Source organism: Canis lupus, chromosome 13 (assembly GCF_048164855.1).
Source record: "Canis lupus baileyi chromosome 13, mCanLup2.hap1, whole genome shotgun sequence".
NCBI lineage: Eukaryota > Metazoa > Chordata > Mammalia > Carnivora > Canidae > Canis > Canis lupus.
The window spans coordinates 12,294,593-12,321,625 of record NC_132850.1 but is presented as its reverse complement, the minus strand read 5'-3'; the positions used below and the strand labels follow the sequence as shown (position 1 = coordinate 12,321,625).

Here is a 27,033-nt window from a genome sequence, read left to right as displayed (position 1 = left end):
ATTTTTAAATAATTAGCAACCAATTCAATCTAGTTACTCTTTGTTCATATGTTTCATGAGCCCAACAAAGTATTTCTGATAGGCTGATCCATCCCATGTGCTACCAGTATGCAACTACTAATCTTAGCAAAACATACTATGGCATGATGAAATGAAGGGAGATGTATCCCAGCTCTTCCTGATAGCAAGGATGTATTCTGTTCATAGCCATTAAAATGAGAGAAAACTTCATGCAATTCAAATCACCTCTGATGTTCCTGTTGTGTAAATAAATTATTGAGGGTAAATTGTGGGCAATTGTCATTTATTCCTCTCTCTCATCCCAAAACAAGACTCCACGAAATAAGTATCTGGTACATTTATCTGAAAGAATGGTCATAAGCTTCGGTGTGAGTAGATTAGTCAAATGAACCAAAAATAAATGGCTTTACCTTTGGCTTACATAGCCAATCTATGAAAAGATCTAACACTCTAAGTCTAGGAACTATACTGGTTTCCTCAACATTTATCTGAGCCCTTAAGTCTGTCCTAATTCTGATACATGCCATTAGAAATTGTCCACAGAGGAATTAACTGTGGAGGACTGGTGTGTAAGAGACAGAAAAGACCACCAGAGGCCTTTTACCTTAAAAGCTAATACCTTTTGATTAATAGAGTATGCATTACAGGAAGGTAAGAGCCTCAAATTTCTTATGCTTCTACTTTGGTTATATAAGCCAAATTTAAATTTTAAAAACCATATTATAATAAAAATAATAATTAAAGTTACATTCTCAAGACCCAAGAAAGTCAATGTGGAGAAATTTGGGAACTTCTGCTCACGAATCCAGTAAGACATTCCACTCACCCAAGAGTCTCTTGTGTTTGAAATGAACTTGCTTATAATCTTATAAGGGAGGGGATCCCTGAGTGGCTCAGCAGTTTGGCGCCTGCCTTCGGCCCAGGGCGTGATCCTGGAGTCCCAGGATCGAGTCCCATATCAGGCTTCCTGCATGGAGCCTGCTTCTCCTCTGTCTGTGTCTCTGCCCCTCTCTCTCTGGGTGTGTGTGTGTGTGTCTCATGAATAAATAAATAAAATCTTTTTTAAAAAAATCTTATAAGGGAAAATGTACGAAATCCAAAAGGCAGGAAATTAAACCCAAAAATCTTGAATGTAAGTAATAATGTTATAACTGTGGCTCAAATAAAGCTACATATAACTTTTTAAGATATGAAATACTTAGGTTTATTTCAATTCCACATAACTATACTTCTTCAAAATGAATAATTAAAACTTGCAAAGCAGAAAGAAAGATAGCTTCAGAATTAAGAAATGTAGAGATGAGGGATGCCTGGGTGGCTCAGTCAGTTGGACGTCCAACTCCTGATCTCAGCTCAGCTCATGATCTCACAGATTGGTGGGATCAGGCCTGCTATGGGCTTCCCGCTCACCAAGGAGTCTGCTTGAGATTCTCTCTCTCCCTATCCTGCTGCCCTTCCCCCCTACCAAGAATAAATAAATAATTTTTTTTTTTAATGTGGAGATTCTCTAATGTATCCAAGGCTTCTTTTACTGTTTATCAAAAGCAGTTTTCTCAGATTCAGAAAACTAATATTAAAAAATTTGATTTTTTAAAAAATATTTCATTTATTCACAAGAGACACAGAGAGAGAGAGTCAAAGACATAGGCAGAGAGAGAAGCAGGCTCCCTATGGGGAGCCTGATGTGAGACTTAATCCAGGACCCTCGGATCATGACCTGAGCCAAAGGCAGATGCTCAACCATCGAACCACCCAGATGACCCTGAAACATGGATATTAAGTTCTGATTTATCATTTTTATAAATCTGTAGTATTCAAAAGTCAGCTTTGATTTTTAAGGAATCCTATACACATAGATGTTTTGACTTTTTTTTCTTCTAAATTATTAAATTCTAGTTAGTTAACACATAGTGTAATATTGCTTTCAAGGGCAGAATTTAGTGATTTATCACTTACATGTAACACCCAATAGTCATCATAACAAATAGCTTTCTTAATACCAATTACTCATTTAACCCATCCCCAATCTACCTCCCTCTGTCAACCCTCAGTTTCTTCTCTATTATTAAGAGTCTCTTATGGTTTGCTTCCCCCCTCTCTCTTACTCTTCCTTCCCATTTGATCATGTGTTTTGTTTCTTAAATTCCATGAGTGAAATCATACAGTATTTCTCTTTCTGTATCTGACTTATTTCACTTAGTATAATATTCTCTAGCTCCATCCACATCTTTGCAAATTGTAAGATTTCATTCTTTTCGATGACTGAGTAAAATTCCAATGTACATGTATTCTACATCTTTATCCATTCATCAGTCTATGGATACTTGGGTTCTTTCCATAATTTCCATCCACATCTTTGCAAATTGTAAGATTTCATTCTTCTGATGGCTGAGTAAAATTCCATTGTACATGTATTCTACATCTTTATCCATTCATCAGTCGATGGATACTTGGGCTCTTTCCATAATTCGGCTATTGTTGATAATGCTGTTATAAACATGGGGTGCACGTATCCCTTTGAAATCTGTATATTTCTAACTTTTGGGTAAACACCTAATAGGGCAACTGCTGGATCATAGGGTAGTTCTATTTTTAACCTTTTGAGGAACCTCCAAACTGTTCTCCAGAGTAGCTACAACAGTTTACATTCCCACCAACAGCCTAAGAGATTCCCCTTTCTCTGCATCTTCACCAACATCTGTTGTTTGCGGTGTTGTTAATTTTGGCCATTCCTACAGGTATAAGGTGGTATTTGATTTATATTTCCCTGATGATGAGTGATGTCAAGCATCTTTTCACAAATCTGTCACCCCGATGTCTTCCTTGGAAAAATGTCTGTTCATGTCTTCAGCCCATTCCTTAACTGAATTATTTGTTTTGGGGTCTTGAGTTGGGTAACTTTATAGATTTTGGATACTAACTCATTATCAGATCAGATATGTCATTGGCAAGTATCTGCTCCCATTTCATAGACTGCCTTTTGGTTCTGTTGATTGTTTCCTTTGCCTGCAGGAGCTTTTTATGTTAATGAAGTCCCAATAGCTCATTTTCGCTTTTGTTTCTCTTGCCTCTGGCAATGTGTCTACAAAAAAGTTGTTAACCTCCCAGAACAAAGAGGTTGCTGCCTGTGTTCTCCTCTAGGATTTTGATGGTTTTCTGTCTCACATTTAGATCTTTCATCCATTTTGAATTTATTTTAGTGTATGGTAAAAGAAAGTGATCCAGCTTCATTCTTCTGCATATTGCTGTCAAATTTTCCCAACACCATTTCTTGAAGAGACTGTCCTTTTTCCATTGGATATTCTTTCCTGCTTCATTGAAGACTAGTTAACTATATAGCTGTGGGTCCATTTCTGGGTTTTCTATTCTGAACCATTGATCTGTGTGTCTGTTTTTGTGTCAATACCATACTGTCTTGATCACTACAGCTTTGTAATATAATTTGAAATCTAGAATTTTGATGCCTCCAGCTTTGCTTTTCTTTTTCAGGATTGCTTTGGCTGTTTGGGGGTCCTATAAATTTTAGGGTTGTTTTTTCTAGTTCTGATGCTGGTGGTATTTTGATATAATGCATTAAATGTGTAGATTGCTTTAGGTAGTATAGATATTTTAACAATGTTTGTTCTTCCAATCCATGAGGATGGAAGGTTTTCCCATTTCTTTGTGTCCTCTTTAATTTCTTTCATAACCGTTCTACAGTTTTCAGAGTTCAAATCTTTTACCTCTTTGGTTAGGTTTATCCCCAGGTATCTCAGGGTTTTGGTGCAATTGTAAGTAGAATTGATTATTTCTTTTTCTGCTGCTTCATTATTGGTGTATAGTAATGCAACAGATCTCTGTACACTGATTTTATATCCTGTGGCTTTGCTAAATTCATGTATTAGTTCTAGCAATTGTTTGGTACAGTCTTTGGGTTTTCTACATAGGGTATCTCATGTCATCTGTCAATAGTTTGACTTATTCCTTGCTGATTTGGATGCCTTTTATTTCCTTTTTTTATCTGACTGCTGTGGCTAAGACTTCCAGTAATATGTCAAATAGTAATGGTGAGACTGGACATCCCTGTCTTGTTCCTGACCATAGAGGAAAACCTCTCAGTTTCTCCCCTTTGAGGATGATATTAGCTGTGGGTCTTTCATATATGGCTTTTATGATGTTGAGGTATGTTTCTTCTATACCTACTGTGTTGAGAGTTTTTATCAAGAAGAGATGCTGCAGGGACGCCTGAGTCTCAGCAGTTTAGTGCCTGCCTTCAGCCCGGGGCATGGTCCTGGAGTCCTGGGATCGAGTCCCACATCGGGCTCCTGCATGGGGCCTGCTTCTCCCTCTGCCTGTGTCTCTGCTTCTCTCTGTGTCTGTCATGAATAAATAAAATCTTTAAAAAAAAAAAAAAAAAAAGAAGAGATGCTGCATTTTGTCAGATGCTTTTTCTGTATCTGTTGAAAGGCTCATATGGTTCTTATCCTTTCTTTTATTAATGGGTGATCACATTGATTGATTTGCAAATATTGAACCACCCCTGAAGCCCAAGAATAAATCCCACTTTCCCACTTGATCATGATGAATAATCTATTCAACGTCCTGTTGGATCCGATTTGCTGGTATCTCCTTGAGAATTTTGGCATTCGTGTTCTCAGAGATATTGATTGGTCTGTAATTCTCCTTTTTAGTGGGGTCTTTGTCTGGTTTTGGAATCAAGGTAAGGCTGTCCTCGTAGAAAGAATTTGGAAGTTTTGCTGCCATTTTTATTTTTTTGGAACAGTTTGAGAAGAATAGGTATTGATTCTTCTTTAAATGTCTCGTAGAATTGCCCTGGGAAAGCATCCAGCTCTGGACTCTTGCTTGTTGGGAGATTTTTGATTACTGGTTCAATTTCTTTGCTGGCTGTGGGTCTGTTTAAATTTTCTATTTCTTCCTGTTTTTGGTTTTGGTAGTTTGTATGTTTCTAGGAATTTATCCATTTCTGCCAGATTGCCTAGTTTGTTGGCATATAACTTTTCACTATATTCTCTTATACCGGTTTGTATTTTTGTGGACTTGTGATCTCATCTCTTTTATTTGTGATTTTATTTATTAGGGTCTTTTTTCCTTTTGATAAGTCTGGCTGGGGGCTTATCAATTTTATTAATTCTTTCAAAGAACCAACTCTTAGTTTTGTTGATCTGTTCTACCGTGTTTTTTGTTTCTATATCATTTATTTCTGCTCTGGTCTTTATTATATCCCTTCTTCAGCTGGCTTTAGAGATTGTTATTCCTTTTCTAGCTCCTTTAGGTGTAAGGTTAGGTTTTGTATTTGAGACTTTTCTTGCTTCTTGGGGTAGGCTTGTATAGGACCACCTTTGCTGCATCCCAGAGGTTTTGGACTGTTTTCATTTTTATTTGCTTCCATGTATTTTTTAATTTAATTTCCTGGTTAACCCATTCATTCTTTAGTAGGATATTCCTTAATCTCCATGTATTTGTGGTCTTTCCAAATTTTTTCTAATGGTTGACTTCAAGTTTCATAGCACTGTGGTCTGAAAATATGCATGATCTTAATCTTTTCTGTACTTGTTAAGGGCTGATTTGTGACCCAGTATGTAATCTATTCTGGAGAATGTTCCATGTGCACTCAAAATAAATGTGTATTCTGCTGCTTTAGGATAAAATGTTCTGAGTATACCTGTGAAGTCCATCTGGTCCAGTGTGTCATTCAAAGCCACTGTTTCCTTGTTGATTTTCTGTTTAGATGATCTATTGCTCTAAGAGAGGTGCTCTAATCTACTAGTATTGTATATTATCAATTAGTTTCTTTATGCTTGTTATCAACTGATTGATATACTTAGGTGCTCCCAAGTTGGGGGAATAAATATTTACAATTATTAGATCTCCCTGACAGATATTCCCCTTAATTATGATATAATGCCCTCTTCATCTCTTGTAACCATCTCTTGTCTAAGTATGGCTACTTTGGCTTTCTTTTGGCATCCATTAGCATGACATGGTTTTTCATGCCCTCACTTTCAATCTGCAGATGTCTTTGGGTCTAAAATGTGTCTCTTGTAGGCAGCATTTGGATGGGTCTTGTTTTTTTATCCATTCTGATATTCTGATGTCTTTTGATTAGAGCATTTATAACATTTACATTCAGAGTAATGATTGATAGATATTAATTTAGTACCCTTGTGTTACCTGTAAACTTGGTGTTTCTGGTGATGTTCTCTGTTCCTTTCTAGTCTTTGTTGCTTTTGGTCTTTTTTCTTCTTCAGAGAGTCCCCTTAAATATCTCCTGCAGGGCTGAATTAGTGGTCACAAACTCCTTTAGTTTTTCCATATGTGGGAAAAACTTGTATCTGCATTGACTAAAAACCTGGTCATGACTTCCTGTTCTTTCCTTTGGGCTGAATTCCTCCGTCTTGTCATTTTGTCTGGGTCACAGTTTTGTTAGGAAAGCCTCTTGTATTCCTGCTCCTGAGAATAATGGCTATATTAAGAAGGAGTTAAAAAAAAAAAAAAGTAAAGTAAGAAAAGAAAGAAAAGAAAAGAAAAGAAAAGAAAAGAAAGAAAAGAAAAGAAAAAAGAAAGAAAGAAAAGAAAAGAAAAGAAAAGAAAGAAAAGAAAACTGGGAAGCCAGATCCTATGTACGTTTTGGTCTACTCGTTAAAAGAAGCTAGATCGGTGGCAAGGAAAAAAGGAAGCTAGATCTTATTTCCCCTAGAGCTGAAGCTTTGCAGCACTCTATAATCAGTAGACTTGTTGCATGCAAGGGGTTTGTGCTGGTCTTCTCAGGGTGTGGCCTGCTGCACTGAATCTCAGGTAGAGATGCCTTAGTGGAGATGCACCTGCAGGATGGGGGGCAGGGAGGTGGCTGAGGGCTTGGTATAAGCAGCTCTTGCCTCCACCAGTTGGAGATGTTTTGCTCACTGAGGTCTGTCAGTGTTGATGGGGGTGAGGGTAGAAGACAGAATCAACTAGCTCTCCCATCCCTGTAGTGGGAGGTTCCTAGCTGCCACTCTTCAGCAAGCCCTCGAGAAAAGCAAACAATCACCCCTCTGGTGTCCCTGGCTTCGGCCAGATCCCTGCCTTCACCCTACCTCTGCCTGAGCTGTCCACCTGCCAGGTGGCACAATACTCTTAGGTTTTATCTCAGGCTTACACCTAGGTTTTCAAACTCCCAGTTCTAATGATCCCCATGGCATGAACCCATGCTGGTTTTCTGGGGGAGTGTCTCCCTGTGCTTTTGTGTTTGCCAGTATGTCCCAGAAATTGGTTACCAACCTTGCAGCGGTATGGAGCTTAAGGTATGGTGCAGCCAAAACCCAGAACAACAGTTTGCTGTCCTCAGCTGGTCTGTTTCTATGCTGGCAAATGGGGCAGCTCAATGGCACTTGCTGGGTCTTTTGTCACTAGAGAGACTGTGCTACTCCAGGGAGGCTGGGCGACCCAGGGGATCCTCAGACTATGCTGCCTCCCAGGTCTCTGCCTTTCTCCCCTACTGGAGCACCACCACGCCCTCCAGGCATAACCCTGGTGATAGCATGGATCCCTAAAGCTGCAGACTTTGTGCTCCCCAGCATATAAAAACTTGCAGTGGCCAGCTCCTCTCCTTTTCCAAATTAATGATTTCAAGGAAGAGCTTTCCTTGTGCAATCCCCTGTGTACACGTTTACTGTCTTTTTCTCTCTCATACCTCTCTCCATGATCAGGGCTCCTTCCTCTTTGCAGCACTCACAGTTCTCTTCTCCCCAAAATCAACTCTCCCCAGCTCCTACCTTCCAAAATGTGGCCATCTTGGTACCTCTGGTTGTATAGTTTTGTTCTCTCACTCCTCAGATTGATTTATTGGGTGTTCAAAATGATTTTATATTTATCTAGCTGTGTTCAAAGCAGGCAAGTTAAAAAAATAAAATAAAATAAAATAAATAAAAATAAAAAAATAAAAAAATAAAAAAAGCAGGCAAGTTGAGAGTCCTCCTACTACTCCCCTGCCATTTTAACTCCTTCCCCACAGATAAGTATTTTTTAATTAAATTTCAGGCCACTTCTTTTCCTCAGCACTAAATATTCACAACGAAGTAGTTGGGAATAATATGCAGCACATCAATTTTAGACCTGAAGTATCTAAGAACCAGACTCTATTGTTCTGCCAGATAGCTCATTACCAAAGAATCAATTAACAAAAAAGAGAGACAGAGAATGATTTAAAAAAAAAAAAAAGGAAGAAAAGAAGGAACCAAAGATCTAGAATTTATTCAGTAAGACAATCTCTTCTACTTAACTGGAGCAAGATAGGGGTAGGCAAAGACTGGAGCAGGAAATCAGAAAAGCTAAAGATGAAAAGTTTACAGATTTTACTAAGTTTTAGTTTCTTTAGAAAAGAGAATGGATTAGTACATAATTAAGATACAAAGCTTGAAAAAATTATAATCACCAATATGAGAACATTTAGCTGCCTAGCACAGGAAAAAAAGGAATTAATCTATTCCCTTGACAATAATTAACCCTGTTTTTCAAAACCAATTTAACTGAAAATACTAAACTTTCAAAGTATGTATTGCTCTGAGCAGACAGGAACAAGATAATGATTCTTTTGTTACTCTAATAACAAGAAAACCCATCCTTACTTAGTGTTAAGTATATAGTATGTTTTTAAGAGTGGTTGGCAACTTTTGATAACCTAAATGAGAAACAGTATTAAAATTAGATATCTGGAAAAAAGTTTTACTTACTTCATTTCATCAGGATGGCATGTGCTTTGATATATACTTTTCTGACAACTTGGCCAAATTCAAACCATTTTGAAAGGAAGGATGTGCAAATGACAAAGCAAAATTTCTTCCTCCCCTCCCCCACCAAAAAAAACCCCTGGGATAATCTGGTTCACTAATCAGGTACAGCACCTATTGTCTCAGAACATACCACTTTCATACCAGATTTCAATTAAAAATATATAAAATACCTCAATTATCTATTGAGATCCTTAGTTGAAGTACTTTGATTAATTAAAAAATACTAATCTACATACAATACAAAAATCTCACAGTAAAGATATAATCAGTACAACACAACTTTTTTTTAATAATATTTACCTTTTATTTTATTTTTGTTTTAAAGATTTTATTTATTTATTCATGAGAAACACAGAGAGAAAGAGAGGCAGAGACACAGGCAGAGACACAGGCTCCATGCAGGGAGCCTGACGTGGGACTTGATCCTGGATCTCCAGGATCACACCCTGGGCTGAAGGCAGCACTAAATGCTGAGCCACCTGGGATGCCCAGTACAACACAACTTAAAACTAATCCCAACTCTAGCAAATATTGATACAAAGGAAGGAAAATTCCTCTTTCTTAGGACCTTATTAAATCAGCTTCTAGGAATTAATAAAAAGATCATGATTTCCTCTTCAGAATATAGGGAAAAGTTGCTCTCATGAATGAAGTTGAATCCTTGACTACATATAATTTATATTAAATTGAAATAAAAGATCCAGGCTCCTCAGGGAAAATAATAAATATGATCCAACCCCTTTATTAAATCATTTCATTTTTCATCCGGTTCCATAATATGAGTGATGTTGATCTTTAAGTCAAAAGCCCCACAACAGTAATAAACCTAAACCTAGATGAACCCTTTCAAATCTTTTATAAGAAAATTCAAAATATTTACAACAATTTTTATCAGATTCTAAAAATGTTACTAGCATTTCTCATAAGTATTGCTATTCTTGTGGCAGTGCACTGGTAATGATATTAGTAAGATGAAAAATCAGAGTATTATTGCTTTGGAAGATATTTCCAATTTTTTAAAAATTATTTAAAGTTTCATAATATATTTATGACACTAAGTTTCGTGTCCCATCAATACATTGCACTCTTCCAATAGATCAGAAATGCTCTTTAAAGATATATGAAGCTGCATATCTCATGAAAATGGAAAGCACCAATTAACCCAGTGAGTGAGTTAAGAGGATTCCTACTCTATTAGAGGTATTATTACACACACCCTCACAACACTATTGAGTAAAGGATTAGTATCACCACCTTAAAAATGAACAAAACGGAGGCTCAAATAAGCACTATTATACACTAAGGAGTAGAGTTTTAAATTTTATCTGCTTAATTCCAAAACCTGTATTCTATTTACTATGTCATGCTGCATGAAGAGAGAGACACCTCCAAATGAGGCTTTAGAGTTTTAATTTTAATTCTAGTGTAGTTAACATACAATGTTACATTAGTTTCAGATGTAACATTATAGTGATATATAATATATAATTATATATAATTATATTTCACAATATAGTGATTCAACAATTCCATACTTTACTCAGTGCTCATCACAAGTATACTCTTAATCCTCTTCACCTATTTCAACCACCACCTCACTGACCTCCCCATCAGTCTGTTCTCCTGTTACTTGGTTTGTCTTTTTCCTTGCTCAATTGTTGGTTTCATAAACTCCACATATGGATGAAATCATATATTTGTGTTTCAGACTGACTTATTTCAATTAGCAGTATACCATCTATGCCCATACCACCCTGAGCAGTATACCTTCTAGATCCATTCATGTTGTTGCAAATGGCAAGATTTTACTTTTTATAGCTAAGTAATGTTCCATTGTGTGTGTGTGTGTGTGTGTGTATATATATATATATATACACACACACACTACATCATCTTTATGTGCTGATCTATTGATGGACACTTGGGCTGCTTGCATATCTTGGCTATTACAAATAATTTATTACAATAAATAAAGGGGTACATATATATTTTCAAATTAGTGTTTTTGTATTCTTTGGGAAAATACCTGGTAGTGGAATTACTGGCTCATAATGATAGTTCTATTTTTAATTTTTTGAGGGCACTAATCCTGTTTTCCACAGTGGCTGCACCAGTTTGCATTCCCACCAACTGTGTACAAGTGTTCCTTTTTCTCCACATCCTCACAATCACTTGTTGTTTTCGTTTTTTATTTTAGCCATTCTGAGAGATGCAACATGATACCTCCCTGTAGCTTTCATCTGCATCTCCTGGATGAGTGATATTGAGCATCTTTTCATGTGTCTGTTGGCCATCTTATGCCTTTGGAAAAATTTCTGTCCATGTCATCTGCCCATTTTTTAAATTGGATGTTTTGGGTTTTTTGGTGTTGAGTTGTATCAGTTCTTTACATATTTTCAATATTAACCTTTTCCGGCTATAAATGACATACAAACGACAATGCAAATATCTTCCCCCATTTAGTAGGTTGTATTTTAGTTTTGTTGATTGTTTACTTTGCTGTGCAGAAGTTTTTTTGTTTCAATGTAGTCCCAATAGTTTATTTTGGCTTTTGCTTCTCTTGTCTGAAGAGACAGATCTAGAAAGATATTGGTACAACCAATGTCATAAAAAGTACTGCCTATGCTCTCTTCTAGGATTTCTATGATTTCAGTTCTCACATTTAGGACTTTAATCCATTTTCAGTTTATTTTTTGTGTATGGTATGACAAAGTGGTCCAGTTTCATTCTTTTGCATGTTGCTGTCAAGTTTTCCCATTTGTTGAAGAGACTTTTCCCATTGCATATTCTTGCCTCTTCTGTCCCAAACTGACTATATAATCATGGGTTTACACCTGAGCTCTCTATTCTAGTAATCTATGTATCTACTTTTGTGCCAGTACCATACTATTTTGATTACTATAGATTTGCACTATATCTTGATATCTGAGATTGTGTTACCTCCAGTTTTGCTTTCCTTTTTCAAAACTGTTTTGGCTATTCAGGGTCTTATGTGGTTCCATAAAATGCTGTTACTCTTTTGCATTAAATCTATAGATTGCCTTGGGTAGTATAGACATTTTAATATTTGTTCTCCTAATCCATGAGCATGGAATATCTTTCCATTTGTGTCACCTTCAATTTCTTTCTATACTTTTCTATACTTTTCAGAGAACAGGTCTTTCCCCTCTTTGGTTAAGTTTATTCTTAGGTATTTTATTATTATTAGCATAATTATAAATGGCATTTCTCAATTTCTTTCTGCTACTTCATTATTAGTATATAGGACTGCAACACATTTTCACACATTGATTTTGTAACCTGTGACCTTACTACTCTAATCTTTATTATTTGCTGCCTTCTGCTAGATTTAGGTTATGTTTGGTCTTCTTCTAGACCTTTAGGTGCAAGGTTAAGTTGTTTATCTGAGACTTTTCTTGCTTCTTGACGTAGGCTTATATTGCTATAAACTTCCCTTAGAACCACTTTTGTTGTATCCCAAAGATTTTGGATCATTGTGTTTTCATTTTCATTTGTCTCTATGTATTTTTCTGTTTCTTCTTTGATTTCTTGGTTGACCCATTTATTGTTTAGGTACATTATTTAACCTCCAAGTGTTTCTGTTCTTTCCAGATTTTTTTTTCTTGCAATTGATTTCTAATTTCATAGTGTCAAGGTCAGAAAAGAGGCACAGTATGACTTCTATCTTTTTTAAATTGTTGAGACCTTTTTTGTGGCCTAATATGTGATCTATTCTGGAGAATGTTCCATGTGCTCTTGACAAGAAGGTGTATTCTCCTGGTTTGGGATGATATGTTCTGGATAAATCTGTTAGATCTATTTGGTCCGATGTGTCATTCAAAGCAACAATTTCCTTTTTGATTTTCTGTTTGATCTACCCATTGACCTAAGTAGTGTATTAAAGTCCCCTATTACTGTATTACTTTCGATTACTTCTTTTATGTTTGTTATTACTTGTCTTATGTATTTGTGTGCTCCTATGTTGGGTGTATATATATTTACAATTATATTACAATTGTCCTATCTTCTTGTTAGGTTGCTCTTTTTTTTTATTATATAGTGTCCTTCTTTGTCTCTTGCTATAGTCTTTGCTTTAAAGTCTATTTTTTTTCTGATATAAGTATTGCTACTTCAGCTTTCTTCTCACTTCCATTTGCATGATAAATGCTTTTCCATTCCTTCACTTTCAATCTGCATGTGTCTTTAGGTCTGAAGTGAGTCTTGCAGGCAGCATATGAGGGGTCTAGCTTTTTTTCCTCCATTTCATGACCCTATGTCTTTTAATTGGAGCACTTAGTCCATTTATACCCAAAATAATTATGGATAGGTATGTACTTATTGCCATTTTGTTATTTGTTTTGAGTTTGCTTTTATAGTTCTCTGTTTCTTTGTTCTCTTGCTCTCTCTTATCTCAGTTTGTTAGCTTTCTTTAGTGACACACTTGGATTTCTTTCTCTTTATTTTTTGGATATCTATTACTAGTTTTTGATTTGTGATTACCATTACATTTGTATATAACAACTTCTGCAAATATAAGTCTAATATTAAGTTGATAGTTGCTTATATTTGAACACTCTTAACTCCTTTTCCTCTCACATTTTCGGTATATGGTATCATATACTTTATATCTTTATATTCTGAATTGCTTGACTAATCTTTATAGATAAACTTATTTTTACTGCTTTTGTGCTTCCTACTGTTCTTACTCCTACTTTCCTTTCCTTTCCTTTCCTTACCCCTGGCCTTTCTTTCCTTTCCACTCAGAGAGTGCCACTTAACATTTCTTGTAGAGCTAATGTAGTGGTGATGAATTCTTTTAACTTTTGTCTGGAAAACTCTTTATTTCTCCTATTCTGATAGCATTGGTGGATACAGTATTCTTGGCTGCAGATTTTTTCTTTCAGCACTTTCAATATATCATGCCACTCTCTTCTGGCCTGCAAAGTTTCTGACAAAACAAAAAGCAAAAAAACAAAAACAACTGATTGCCTTATGAGGTTTTCCTTATATGTAAGAGTTTTGTTGCTTTTAAAATTCTCTCTTTATCACTACTTTTTACCATTTTAATTACTATGTGTTTGGTGTGAACCTCCTTGGTCTGCTTTTGTTGGTGGCTCTGTGCCTCCTGGATCTGAAATTCTGTTTCCTTCCCCAGATTCGGGAAGTTTTCAGCTATTATTTCTTCAAATAAATATTCTGCCCCCCTCTTCTCTTTTGGAAATCCCTATAATGTGTTATTATGCTTGATGGTGTCACTCAGTTCTCTGAGTCTATTTTCATTATTTTTTTTTCTCTCTCCTATTTATTCCACCTGTGGGGGGTTTTTTGTTGTTGTTTTTTTGGTTTTTGATAATTTACCCTCATATTCATGCTATCTAGTTGTATCTGTAGGATGAAGTGAGTTTAGGGTCCTCCTATTCTGCCATCTTCCCCGGAAGTCTGCCAAATGAGGTTTTAAATGAGCTTACTCCATTCCCAATATATTATGTTTAAGTCCTATTCAATTAGGACATTTTGTTTGTGAAATGTCAAAAGTTTCTCCACTTTCCCCTTCTTTGTGTTAATATCCTCACCTTCCAATAGCCTGAATTCAAATACTTAAACCTAAAATTTCTGGATTAAAAATGTTTCCACTCATTTAGTCCACAAATATTTATTGAATGCCTACTATAGCAAGCATATGCTAATTGCTATTTTAGTCCCTACTGTTCACTAATTTACTCAATTAGTGCATAGAGATGCCTAAGATGAGAAACTTCATTAGCCCCATATTTCTAATTACTGGATTACAGTAATCATAAATAAATGTATACTTTTTGTTTCATACATGTGTCTGAAAATTAAGATATGCATTACCTTTTCCTCAATAACTCAGTAACAAAAGAAAAGTTGAGTTATTTTAAGTTCTACTATGTGCCATCCCTTCTCACCAGCAAAGGCACTCATTTTATAAACAGAATAAATAAAGCCAGGAGGCAGAGTGGAGTACTCTCACCAGTATGGACATAAAGCCCGACAAATTTGGGCTGTAGTTCCAGTTTTTACTAGTTATGGGTTGTGTAGCCTTAGCTTCACCACTTAATATTCCTGAAGCCAAATTTTCTCATATGTAAAACTGAGATAATTATACCCCCTTGCAGGAATTCTGTGAGAATTAAACAAGATATATATAAAGTACCTAAAAGAAGGGAGGTACTCTGCAAATGACAAAAGACCAGCTTACTGAAATAACTTTGCTTTTTTTTTAAGATTTTATTTGAGAGAGAGTGTGTGAGCAGGGAGGACAGAGGGAGAAAGAATCTGAAGCAGGTTCTGCACTAAGTGCAGAGCCTGACTTGGGGCTTCATCCCTGGATCACAAAATCATGACCTGAACTGAAACCAAGAGTCAGATACTCAACCAACTAAGCCACCCAGGTGCCCCACTAACTTTGCTTTTAAAGGTCATTACTACAATACCTAACTATTTATCTCTCTCAATTTTAGGGCAGTATATTATTTACTGAATGGGAATCAGAAAAATTAGGTTACAGTTCTGGCTCCTATTCTCCCTAGTTGTGGGACCCTGGTTAAGTCACTTAACTTCTAACATTCAATATAAAGATAAAAATTCACACTTTCCTTATCATGTGCTCTAATCTTACATGTCTTTTCTACTTAGGAGGGCAAAAATGGAAAGAATCTGGACTCTGGAATGAGAAAGACCTGCTTTCTATCCACATAATCCTGAACTAATCACTTAATCCCTCTTGAATACATCTATGTAACCCTGGAGTCCTTCTTCAGGTCTATCGCAAGGCAAAATGAGAAAGTAAACTACAAAGAAGCTAAAAGTAGAAGATAAACTGATGACCAAATTATTTAGGAACCAGCTTTGTTTGGGGACAGGTGTTATTAAATCAATCTCTTCCACCAAAATATTCCTACTTTGACGAGTCCAGATTCTTAAATGTAACCTCTACTACTAACTGAAATGTAATCCTCCATTACTTACAAATAGAAGATTTTTTAACCTGGGTTTCTAGAATGGACATTACCTCATAAAATTAATTTCAAATTTCAAATTTGTCTGCACACAGCATGCATTTTCATAAGAATTCATTCTTTTCATGACATACTCAAATCTATCACACCAGAAATGTTTAAGAACCAATAGAAGGGAAAAAAATAAAAAGAAATACAGTCTTTAGCTCGGTTAATAGATGAGCAATAAGCAATACCAGCAATATTCTGAACAAGCTTCATTCTCTCACCACATAACATTCCTGGGCATATGCTGCTCTCTCTGCCCTACATTACTCCTCTCTATTCCCAGTTCCTCTGCCTGCAATTCACTGGGCTAATTTCTTTTTATCATTCAAGACTCAATTCATGTGTCCTTCCTCCAAGTAGCTTTACTGAACTATTCTTAACACCACCCCTAGGCTGTCACAGAACTATTCTCTAGCCTCAGAATTCTGTGTACAACTCTTCTCATTGCCTGAATGGTAATTTTCTAACTCTATTCTTCCTCCACTATGATAGGAGCTCCTTGAAGGCAAGGACTTTTTGTCTAACACATATCTGAATTTCCAAAGTTCGGCACAATGCCTGTCATATAAAAATAATAAGTATTCAATATGTTTTTTGAATTTTTTTTTTTTGAGAGAGAGAGAGCACCTGTGTGCATGGGAGAGGGAGAAAGAACCTTAAGCAGGCACCACACCCAGTTCAGAGCCCAACGTAAGTCTCAATTTCATGACCCCAAGAACATGACCTGAGCTGAAATCAAGAGTCAGATGCTTAACTAACTGAACCACCCAGGTGCCCCTCAATACTCATTTTTTAAATAATTCTATGAATATTAGAATAACACAGTCTACAACATAGGGATTTCTTTCACAAAGCCATGACAGGGAGATTAATATATTACAATTAGTGACTTCTAAAACTCCTGAAAAAAATGAAACTATAATTGACAGCAGACTGTTTTTCCCATTTCTTCCACCAAAACTCAGAGATTTTTTTCCATAACATTGTTGAAAGTCTTTATTTAGGAATTTCCAATTCTATATAAAAGTTTTTAATCCTATAAAAAATTCTAGCCTGAGCAGCCCAGGTGGCTCAGCAGTTTAGCACTGCCTTCAGCCCAGGGCGTAAAGACCCAGGATCGAGTCCCATGTCAGGGCTCCCTGCATGGAGCCTTCTTCTCCCTCTCCCTGTGTCTCTGCCTCTCTCTCTGTCTCCTATGAATAAATAAATAAAATCTAAAAAAAAAAAAATTCTAGCCTTTTTGTGTTTGCTTGTTTTGTTTTCCTTCAGCTGACATGCAAGTACATTATTTGGAAAAGTTGTTAAGACTCAAATATTCACAATCAATAGTTCTCAAAATTATAAAACAAATAAAAATATTTTTTTCAGGGATCCCTAGGTGGCTCTGCGGTTTAGCGCCTGCCTTCGACCCAGGGCATGATCCTGGAGTCCCAGGATAGAGTCCCACGTCAGGCTCCCAGCATGGAGCCTGCTTCTCCCTCTCCCTGTGTCTCGGCCTCTCTCTATCATAAATAAATAAATAAATCTTTAAAAAAAAAAAAAAAAAACTTTTAGAATGATTGCATCATTCTAAAAATTTCTGGTCAGTATGGGCCTCCACAAAAGGAACAAACTTGGCAATATAGGAAAGCAATTTTACCAGGTAATTCAAACAAAAGCTTTCTTTGAGGATAGTTGGAAAGGAAGGAGAAGAATCTGAGAAATTGAAGCAGGTGCAATCTAGCCTGAGACTAATACTCCTACATTTAATTAACTATAAGCTTTCTTTTTTATTATTACTCATAATCAAATTGTTGGAGAAGAAAAATTCTATATTCTTGTCCTCATTTTTTTTCCTCCTGTCCTCATTTTAAAGTACAACATTTAAAAGAAACTTCCTTTTGCAAACCTGACCTTCTTACAGAGTTATCTGCATGCTTTGAAAAAAAAAGTCCCTTCGCACCTTTAAGAAATTCCTCAAAATCCACCTCATATAGAGATATATCCCATAATACTTAGGTATCATTAGTTCAGATAACAATTCTACATTTTCCTAAACTTAACTGCCTGCCTTCCTTCCAATAGCAAATAAATTATACCAATGGGGGGAAAAGAATGTCTTAAATTCATCACTGTAAGTTTAAAGTTTGCTTTTATATTTAAAGTCTAGATAATACATCTTAATTTTCTATATTCAAGCTTCAGAGGAACTAAGGAAACGCATTCATTGGGCACTTCAGATATATTATCTCTAGTGTTCACAATTATGCTATAAGTACCATCTCCATTTTAGAGATGAAGGAATTTTAGATCAGAAATTTTGAGTCCGGGCAGCCCCTGTGGCCCAGCGGTTTAGCGCCGCCTCCAGCCCGGGGTGTGATCCTGGAGACCTGGGATCGAGTCCCACGTCAGGTTCCCTGCACGGAGCCTGCTTCTCCCTCTGCCTGTGTCTCTGCCTCTCTCTCTGTCATGAATAAATAAAATCTTTTAAAAAGAAAATTTGAGTCCAAGGTCTTCATCTAATAAGTTAAACACGCTTTAAACAAAGATCTGGGGAACCCTGGGTGGCGCAGCGGTTTAGCACCTGCCTTTGGCCCCGGGCGGGATCCTGGAGACCCGGGATCGAATCCCCACACCAGGCTCCCGGTGCATGGAGCCTGCTTCTCCCTCTGCCTATGTCTCTGCCTCTCTCTCTCTCTATCATAAATAAATAAAAATTTAAAAAATTTTTTAAAAATAAAATAAACAAAGATCTGAATCTATTTCTTTCCACATCACCTTGCTAACATATGCTGACCTTAGAATAACACTTCCTGTGGGGCAGGAATTTTCATCATGGCTATTATTTCTTCAGTCTGTAGTACACTGCAATACAAACAGCCAAATAATGAATCTGGATAATGTTAAAATAGGTCCAAAAATCCTACAATCTTATACTTACCTCCAGTTATTGAGCAAGTAAATGGCTTAACTTCTCTGTGTCAAAACTTCAAATATTAGAAATAATACTTTAGAAAGCAGTTATGATCCTGAGAGTAAATTAAAACATATAAACCACCTGACACACTATCTGGCACATAATAAACACTCCATAAATGTTAGCTGTTGTTCTGAGATGAGAAATCATCAAATGAACATGTTTTGTACCAGGTGACTCCAGCCAGCAATAGCTGGACATCTAATCCGGAAACAGTCAATCCTACACTGGCTTGCAATCTTACATGACCTGGTGGTAAAGATGTTGTATGTCAATCAGTTTCTCTGTCTTGGAAATCTGAATTAAGAAACAAAGGCTCCACCCATTAACAGTGATTCAGAAGTTAAATGGTTTGGCTTCTACATGCATCAATTTTCTCTCATCAATGTTACCAACAATGCTAAATCTGTTGCTAAATCTAGTTTTTCAGTCGTCCTTTTTATATCATTTGGCAGTATTCAATCTGTTCAAGACCATTCTTCTCATCCTCTTTGGAAAGTACTGAAATATTGAAGATATTCAAAACTTAATCCAAAGCTTCTGCTCCCCACACTCTATTCTCCCTCTAGGCAATTTCATCCACACTTATGACTTCAATAATTATCTGTGTTAGCTCAGACTTTTCTTACACATTCAACTGCCTTGTCAATCCCTCCACTAACCTGAATGGCTAAAAGATCCATTTTAGCCAGACTCCATACACCCAAAAACAAACTCATGATCTTCCCTCTCAAACATAGCCAAGATCCCTTCCAGTGCTCCTTATCTCCGTAAGTACACTACCAACCATCCAGATGTACAAATTCAAAAATTAGGAGTATGATACCTTCTTTTCCTTCATCCCCTCTTTCATTAAATCCTATCAACTTTATCTTTAAATATTTCTCAATTCCTTCTCCCCATCTGCACTGATACCCTCTAACAGGTCCAACTACATCCACTTTTATTTTTTTACTTTTTTAAAAAGATTTTATTTATTTATTTATTATTTATTTATTTATTTATGAGAGACACAGAGAGAGAGGTAGAGACACAGGCAGAGGGAGAAGCAGCAGGCTCCCTCCCTGCAGGTTATCCCAATGCAGAACTCGATCCCAGGACCCAGAGATCACCACCTGAGCCACTCAGGTACCCCCACCTGTATGCACTCTTGTATCTTCTATACTTTCCACATGGTAGCCAGTTTTATTTTTCATGATTCTAATTATGTCATGCTCCTACTTTTTTAAAAGCCCTCAATGACTTATTATTCTAAGATTTTTGACCAAAATTCGTATCCTAGTATACAAGGCCTGCAAGATCTATTTCAGTTTCTCTTCTCCTCCTATTGTCCTACATGCAGCCATTATTTGTCTCCTTTCAGTTCCCTAAACACATCATGTCTCCTCCTACCTTAGGGTCTTTGCACATGGTTTCCCTCTGCCTGGGCCACTCTTTGTCCTGGTCTTCATTTATTCAATATATCTTAGCTAAAATATCACTTTCTCAGAGAATGTTCCTTGAACCCATAGACCTTAGCAAGTCACTCAATTACTTATTTAATAAATATTTAATAATAACCTACTGTATACCATGTATGGTTCTAGACATGTGGGGCTGTCAAACACAACAAAGCACCTTGCCTTTATGGAGCCTATATTCAAATGTTAGAGAATAAGTGATAAGCAATAAAAATAACAAGTAAACTGCATAATATGTGTGAAGGCAGGGAGTCTATGGGGCGGGGGGCGGAGTGTTGGGCGACAAAGTAGGAGAATCACAAGGAGTTTCCAGTAGCTAACTTGGTGCCTTACATATAGCTGGCGCTCAATACATATTTGTTGAGTGGATGAAGGACTAATGAAATATCATAAGGAGCTTAAACTATGAAAAGAACCGCGGGAAGTACTTGGTGGAAGAGACCTCCAAGGAAGAGAGGCCACCCGGGTGTGGGGAGGCAAGGGCCCCTTGAGCCACCGCGGGAGCTCTGTCGGCGGCCGGGCGGCCGGTTCGGGTGGCGCGGCGGGCGGCCTTCGCATACCCCTGCCCGTCCCCACCTCCCAGGCTGGAGGATCCGAGGGGGTCACTCCTGCGGCCGGGCCTGCGCCCCGCGGCGCCCCACCCCCGAGGCACCGCCGAGCGACACACCGTCACCACCTGCCCCGGGCGTCAGTTCTCAGCGCGCAGCCCCTCCCACAGACGCGGGACTGCGGCCGCCGCGTGTTCGTGACCTGTCAGGCCCGGGGCCACCGACGCGGCCCCTCAGGAACCGGGCCTGGGGCTCCCCTCGCAGCGCCTGCCCTGCACCTGGACTCCCGTCCTCCACTCCTCGGAGACTCCGCAGGACCTTCCGGAGCAGCGCGCCAGTCGCCGCCCAGGTGCCGGCGTGTCCCGGGAGCCCCGGGGGTCGGGCTGCGGCCGTCCCCTCCGGCCTGCAGCCTCCCTGGGACCCGCAGGCGCCGCGTGGACTTCCGGGGGCTTCCCCGGGCGCAAACGCTGCCCGCACTGCGGGGCCACTCGCCCAGCTGCCCCCGCCCCCTCGGGGCCACAGGGCGCCCTCCGGGACTCGGTCACCGGCGCCCCCGGCCCACGCTCACTCCGGGGCGCACACGCGCGCACACCCCTCGCCGCCGCCGCCGCCCGCCGCTCGCCGCTCACAGCCGCGCGCGCCGCCCCTGACCCCTGACCCCTGACCCCGAGGTCCCGGCCCCACCGCGCAAACGCTCGGGGCGCCTCCCGCGAGTAGGGCCGAGCCCAAGGGGCCTCCGCGCTCCGCCCGGACGGCGCAGCTGCCTCAGCGCTTCCCCTGCTCCGCCGCCCCCACAGACCTGCCTCAGGCGCCGTCTGGCTCCGCTCCGCCATTTTTGGTTGTCCCTCCGCCTCTAAGCCCACGCGAAAATCGCGGGGCAGTGGGAGCGGGCGACGGGATCCGCGGGCTGACGGAGCTCCCTCAGGAAGACGCGGCGCGGCGGTTGCCAGGGCAACGGGCGGCCCGCGTGCGGGCGGCGGGCGCGAGGCGGGCTGGGAGGGCGCGTGCGTCCGAGGCCCCGCCCCCCGCAGCCCCGCAGCCCCGCAGTCCCGCAGCCCCGCGCGCCGGGGTCGGGGTCCGAGGTCCGGGCGCCCCCGCCGCGCCCCCGCCGCCGCCCCGGTCCGGGCCCCTGAGCGTGCTCCGCCGCGGGGAGCCGGGCCGGCGGGGGGCTCCGCGGGCCGCGGACCTGGCGGGGCCGCTTCTCTGTGGTCGGCGCTCTATCCGGGGGGCTCGACCCGGGTTTGGGGATTTCCCGACGCGCCTGCCCGCGGCGTGCCCGGCCTCAGTCGGGGTGCGGGGTGCTGGGTGCTGGGTCAGTGGAGGTCTCCGACGGAGGCGCGCCCGGAGCCCGTGACTGTGCCCGCCGCACCCCGAACCCGCGCTCCCCGCCCCGCCCCGCCACAGCCGCCAGCCGCCAGCCGCCAGCCTGGAGAAGGGCTCTTCGCCGCCGCGCCGCTCGGTGCGCTTGGTGCCCCCTCCCGCCCCTCCCCGGCGGGGCGGCCACAGTCTCCCGGGAGCCAGCCCGAGCCAACTCTCCTGAGCCGAGCCGCCCTTCCTCCCCGGCCCCGGCCCCGGCCCCGGCCCCGTGCATCCCGGGCCTGGCCCCGTTACTCACTTCTGTCCTCCTCCCTTAGGGGCCAGGTGGGCTGCCTGTGTCCTCCGTAACGCGGCACAGTGCTCGGCGCCAGGTAAGCGCGCGGTAAATATCTGTGGGGTGAACGGCACTCCTGGGTTCACTCCTGCACTAACACCAGTTTCAGCGAGCGCTTCATTTTTTAACAAGCACCACTGTAGGTAGGCCGCGTCTCTTCACAGGCTTTACGTGCCTCAAAGGGACCCCACCTCCCGGCTGGTCTTCAGCTTCCCCGGGGAAGTTAGCCCACCCGAGACACCGGAGAGCGGACACTCGGTCCCTATTCTTAGCTGAATAAAAGGATGTGGACGCAAAAACAAAAGAAGAAAGACATAATGGCTTTGGTTAGAGGTAACCTAGTGTTGGAAGCGCTACAGGATCATCGAGGGAGTCCTCAAGAGTGAATAGGTGCCGCCGGGCCAAGGAAGGGAAGACTGTGGAAGGCAGAGGGAGCAGCGTAAGCAAGACGAGTGTAGGGGTCAGCAGGAAAACTACAGAGTCCAGTGCGCTAACGCATAAACCTCCTAGAGCAAAGCGTCAACTCTAAAGAAGCCCCCGTGTAGCTCTGGTGCCTTCCAATGTATTCCCCAAAGCAGAGCCTGAGGCCAGGACTTGGGTGCTACTAATTTGTCTGGGAAGTAAGCCCAGGAAACAGAAGTGAGGGGGAGAGAGTGAAAGAGGGAAGGGGGGGAAACCAGGAAAAATAAATGAGATTGAGTTGATTGCTTTAATAGATAACTGGGCTTAATTAAGCTCACGGGAGAGACCCTCCAAAAACTATGTAGAATGTGCCTCAGCATTGCCCCACCAAAGAACAAGGAAACGAGGTCATTTACCTCTTGATCTCCATCCCCTTTGTCTCAGAGTTAACCTCTATCACCACCACCCCACCCCCACCCCACCCCCTCCCTCTTGAACTCTCACATTTCCTGGTTATGGTTGCCCAGGGCTAAGCAGTTTTCTAGGATTTGAAAGAAAGCCTTAAGGCAGAAAAGCAGAGGGACTGACTAGAAAGCACTTGGGGTGGGATGCTGGCAACACTCCTGGAACTACACTTTCACCTGCCTTGCAATCAGGAATAAGGTGTGGGCACCACAAGAACTAATACAAAAAGTTACATGAAAATGCTCATCAGAAATATCCCTCGTATTTGACTAGTTTAAAAATTCACAAGCCATGTCAACACAGCCATCAAGATGAAAATACACATGTTTCACAAATCAATCCTAGTGACTGACTGATAAACACTGTGAGAGCCACAGGAATTTCAGTATGGGAGGGATACTGAGGGCTGAAGACGATATAGGAGCTTCATTAAGCGAGGCCCACAGCAAAGGAGAGATACACTCTCTTACACAGAAAAGCGGGAGATGTTGGGAAGGCTGTCCATTGGAGTAAACTAGGAGTCTGACATATAGTGGCTTTTCTTTGGCTGTGTTGTGACCATTTCTCATTGGCTCCACTATTTCCTCCAAGGTTAGAGGAAAGCCTTTCTTCCTCCTGCAGGGATAGTAAAGTAGTATTCACCTTAGAGGTCCCTCACTGCCAGTCTGCAGTTGAAAAGAGTGCTGGGCTTGAGAGCTCCCCCTGCCCACTAACTGACTCCTTTCTAAATGAATATTCTTTATATTAATGTTCACATTGAAGTTAATGGGATGAATATAACTGTCCATGGTTTCTCGGAGCTCACAATCCAGAAGATATTTAATCTATAAGTATAACCCAGCATGATTAGTGTTGTAACAGAGGAGAGCATGAGACGTTGTGGGTGCCCAGGGAAAGGCACACAGCCTGGAGTAGAAGGGATAGGTAAAGGGATATTTAGGAAAAACTTCCTAGAGGAGAATGTCTCATCTAACTTTTCAAGGGCAAGTAGAAATAAGCTGGACAAAGGAAACAGTCATATAAGGGAAAAGGAGAGTTGAAGCAACAGAAACCGCATGGGCAAACAAAGCATAGTGTCTGGGGTAGATGGCAAGGCAGCAGTGGCTGCATCAATAGGTAAGAACAGATTCTGCAGAATTCATATATGGAGAACTTGATCCTGAAAATGATAGAAGCCCATTAACAAATTTCTAAGTGGGTCAAGGACTTGGTCAGCTTCTCTAGTTTCTGTGTAGAGTCAGTTAGAGCCAGGAAAAGAAGAATTGGACAGTCCAATACTATACAAATGTGTTTGTTGACATTTCAAATTACCATTTGATGAGAACCCTTTATGCGCCACATATACTGCACTGTTCAATCTAAATTTTAAGTGAAATTTAAAAATCAGTTATTTAATCAGACCAGCCACATTGCAGGTGCTCCATAACCACCCTATATTAACAGCAAAAATAGAGAACATTCCCATCAGTGCAGAGAGCTCTGTTGGACAGCCTGGATAGACATATTCCAACTGGGCAGAAATGAAATGCCTAGATAAATTCAGCACTTAAGAAAACCAGGTTCAGTTCCCCTGTGTGTCACCACCTCTTCAGGAAGCAGGGCAGGAAGGAGGGGTAGACTTCACACCTACTGAAGACTTCCTTATGGTATAAATAGCACAGCATGTGGCATGGGATAGACATCCCCTCCACATGGACTCCTGGGGGAGTTAGTTTTCCCATGCTATCATTCAGAGTGTGCCCAAGAGGTCTGCCTTCCCCAGGGATTGCCTGAGGTCTCTTATCTCCACAGAGAGCCACCCACCCACCATAAAGCCAGGATGCCTGCCTTTTAACAAAAGATTCCCTATAGGATTCACCCACTCCTGTAAACATTTGTTAAAATGATGCCTTCCATGTGCCTGTCACTGAATTTAGATACAGAATGGAATGAGAGAAGTATTCAAGTCATAATCACATTTCTCACATGTACCAACTTATTTAATTCTCAAAGTAAAAACTGTAAAATTGGTATTAATGTCATCATCCTGTACAGAAGTTGAAGTTGAGATTCAAAAAGTTTAAATGACTCATGGTAAGTGTAGAAGCATCAATGAGGGATGCCCTTGGTGGACATCATAGAAGGTTTTCTGTAGGAAATGACCCTGGAGTTGAGTATTAATAAGGGGGGGGGGGGGCGGGGGGGTCAGCCAGATGAAGTATAGGGTGGGAAGAAGAGAAATGAAAATATTTTTTAATTCAACTTATCATTTGTGTTTCTACTCTTTTTATTGATGGTTTGTCCTTCTAGAAATGTTATCATTCTTTTCTTGTCTTCTAAGTTTTGCTTAAAAAAAACAACGGCTTCTACACCAAAGCTATAAAAGAACTATTTGAGGATTTCTTCTTACCCTGAATAAACTATTTAAATGTTAAAATATGACTGAACTTAAAATATTCTGATGTTGAAAGAAAGAGAAAAATCAAACATAAGAAGTCATTTGTCCTTACAGTTTCCGTGGCCCAGAATGCTCTTTTTTCAGATAATCTGCTTGACTAACTTCATTCAGATCTCATCTCAAACGTTACATTATTGGAGAAGTCTTCCCACTATTTAAAGTGTACTTCTTAAATATTTCATAGTTTTTATAGGAGTGCAAGTGGAATCTTAGGTTTTTAAATTTTTTTCTATGAGCTTTGCTCATGCAGACAAATGCTATTGATTTTGGAAGTTAATATTATAATTGCAAAATTCTGTGAAGTCTCTTGCTATCTAATAGTTTGTTGACTATTCCAGATTTTTCTTAGCCTGTAGGAAAAATTAACAGCAAAACAGCAGTTCTCTTATCCCTTCTCATTATTTAATATATTTATTTTTCCTTTATTACTGCTTTAGCCAGAGCCTCTAGCATTGTGTTAACAAGTACTTTATGGCTGGGATTCTTGTCTTTTCCTGCTAGAATTGCATGTAAATTTTTTCCATTAAGTGTAGACTTTGACATAAGTCTGTCAAGTTGAAGAAGTTTTCTAGGAGTTTTAAAATTACAAATAGGCATTAAATTTTAAAACAAAAGCTTTGTTTTCATCCACTATGATAATCACATGGCCTTTCTCCTTTATTTTTTTGTTTTAAAGATTTTTATTTATTCATGATAGAGAGAGAGAGAGTGGCAGAGACACAGGGAGAGGGAGAAGCAGGCTCCATGCCGGGAGCCCGACGCGGAACTCGATCCCGGGACTCCAGGATCGCGCCTTGGGCCAAAGGCAGGCACCGAACCACTGAGCCACCCAGGGATCCCCGGCCTTTCTCCTTTAATGTTATTAAACAAATTAATAAATACTCTAATTTTAAAACATTTTTGCATTTCTGGAATAAATACTATTTGATCACAGCTTAGTTTTTTAATGCATTGTTGGATTCAGTTAACTATTTTATTAAAAATGTTTATATCTATGTTAGAAAATAAAGTGAGCCATCTAAGCCTAGAGAATTTGGGGAGGGACATTTTTAATTATTTCAAATTCTTCAATGGTTGTTACTTTGTATTTTCTCAGCCAATTTTGGCATTTTATATTTTTCAGAAATATATAAATTTTATTGTGTTTTAAGTTCTCATTTTTTTAAATTTTAGAATCCTTTGTGACTATACATATTTCTTTTTATTATGAATTTATTATGAATTTTTTATTTCAATTTTCTTTTTTTTTTCTTGATTGATATTACTAGAGATATATCCATCTTATTCGTCAATT

The 27,033-nt window shown here is 40.0% G+C and overlaps 1 protein-coding gene and 1 long non-coding RNA gene across 9 annotated transcripts in view; one reads left to right on the top strand and one right to left on the bottom strand.

Annotated features, from left to right (window-relative positions):
* Positions 1-21,754, bottom strand: part of LOC140602551 (BEN domain-containing protein 5) — a 1,370,322-nt gene extending 1,348,568 nt beyond the window's left edge. For 3 of the 8 annotated variants that reach the window (XM_072772194.1, XM_072772190.1, XM_072772193.1), the window contains exon 1: positions 21,584-21,749. In XM_072772194.1, the coding sequence (XP_072628295.1) occupies positions 21,584-21,617 (34 nt within the window). In that variant the 5' untranslated portion in view covers positions 21,618-21,749. Of the gene's footprint in view, positions 1-21,583 lie in introns of all 8 variants that reach the window. The other 5 variants (XM_072772197.1, XM_072772199.1, XM_072772202.1 and 2 more) reach the window with 5 other exon arrangements.
* Positions 21,755-22,434: 680 nt separating this feature from the next.
* Positions 22,435-26,636, top strand: LOC140602555 (uncharacterized). Its single transcript, XR_012005486.1, has 2 exons — positions 22,435-22,472; positions 26,416-26,636. It is a non-coding gene; the product is annotated as an uncharacterized lncRNA (long non-coding RNA).
* The last annotated feature ends 397 nt before the right edge of the window (positions 26,637-27,033 follow it).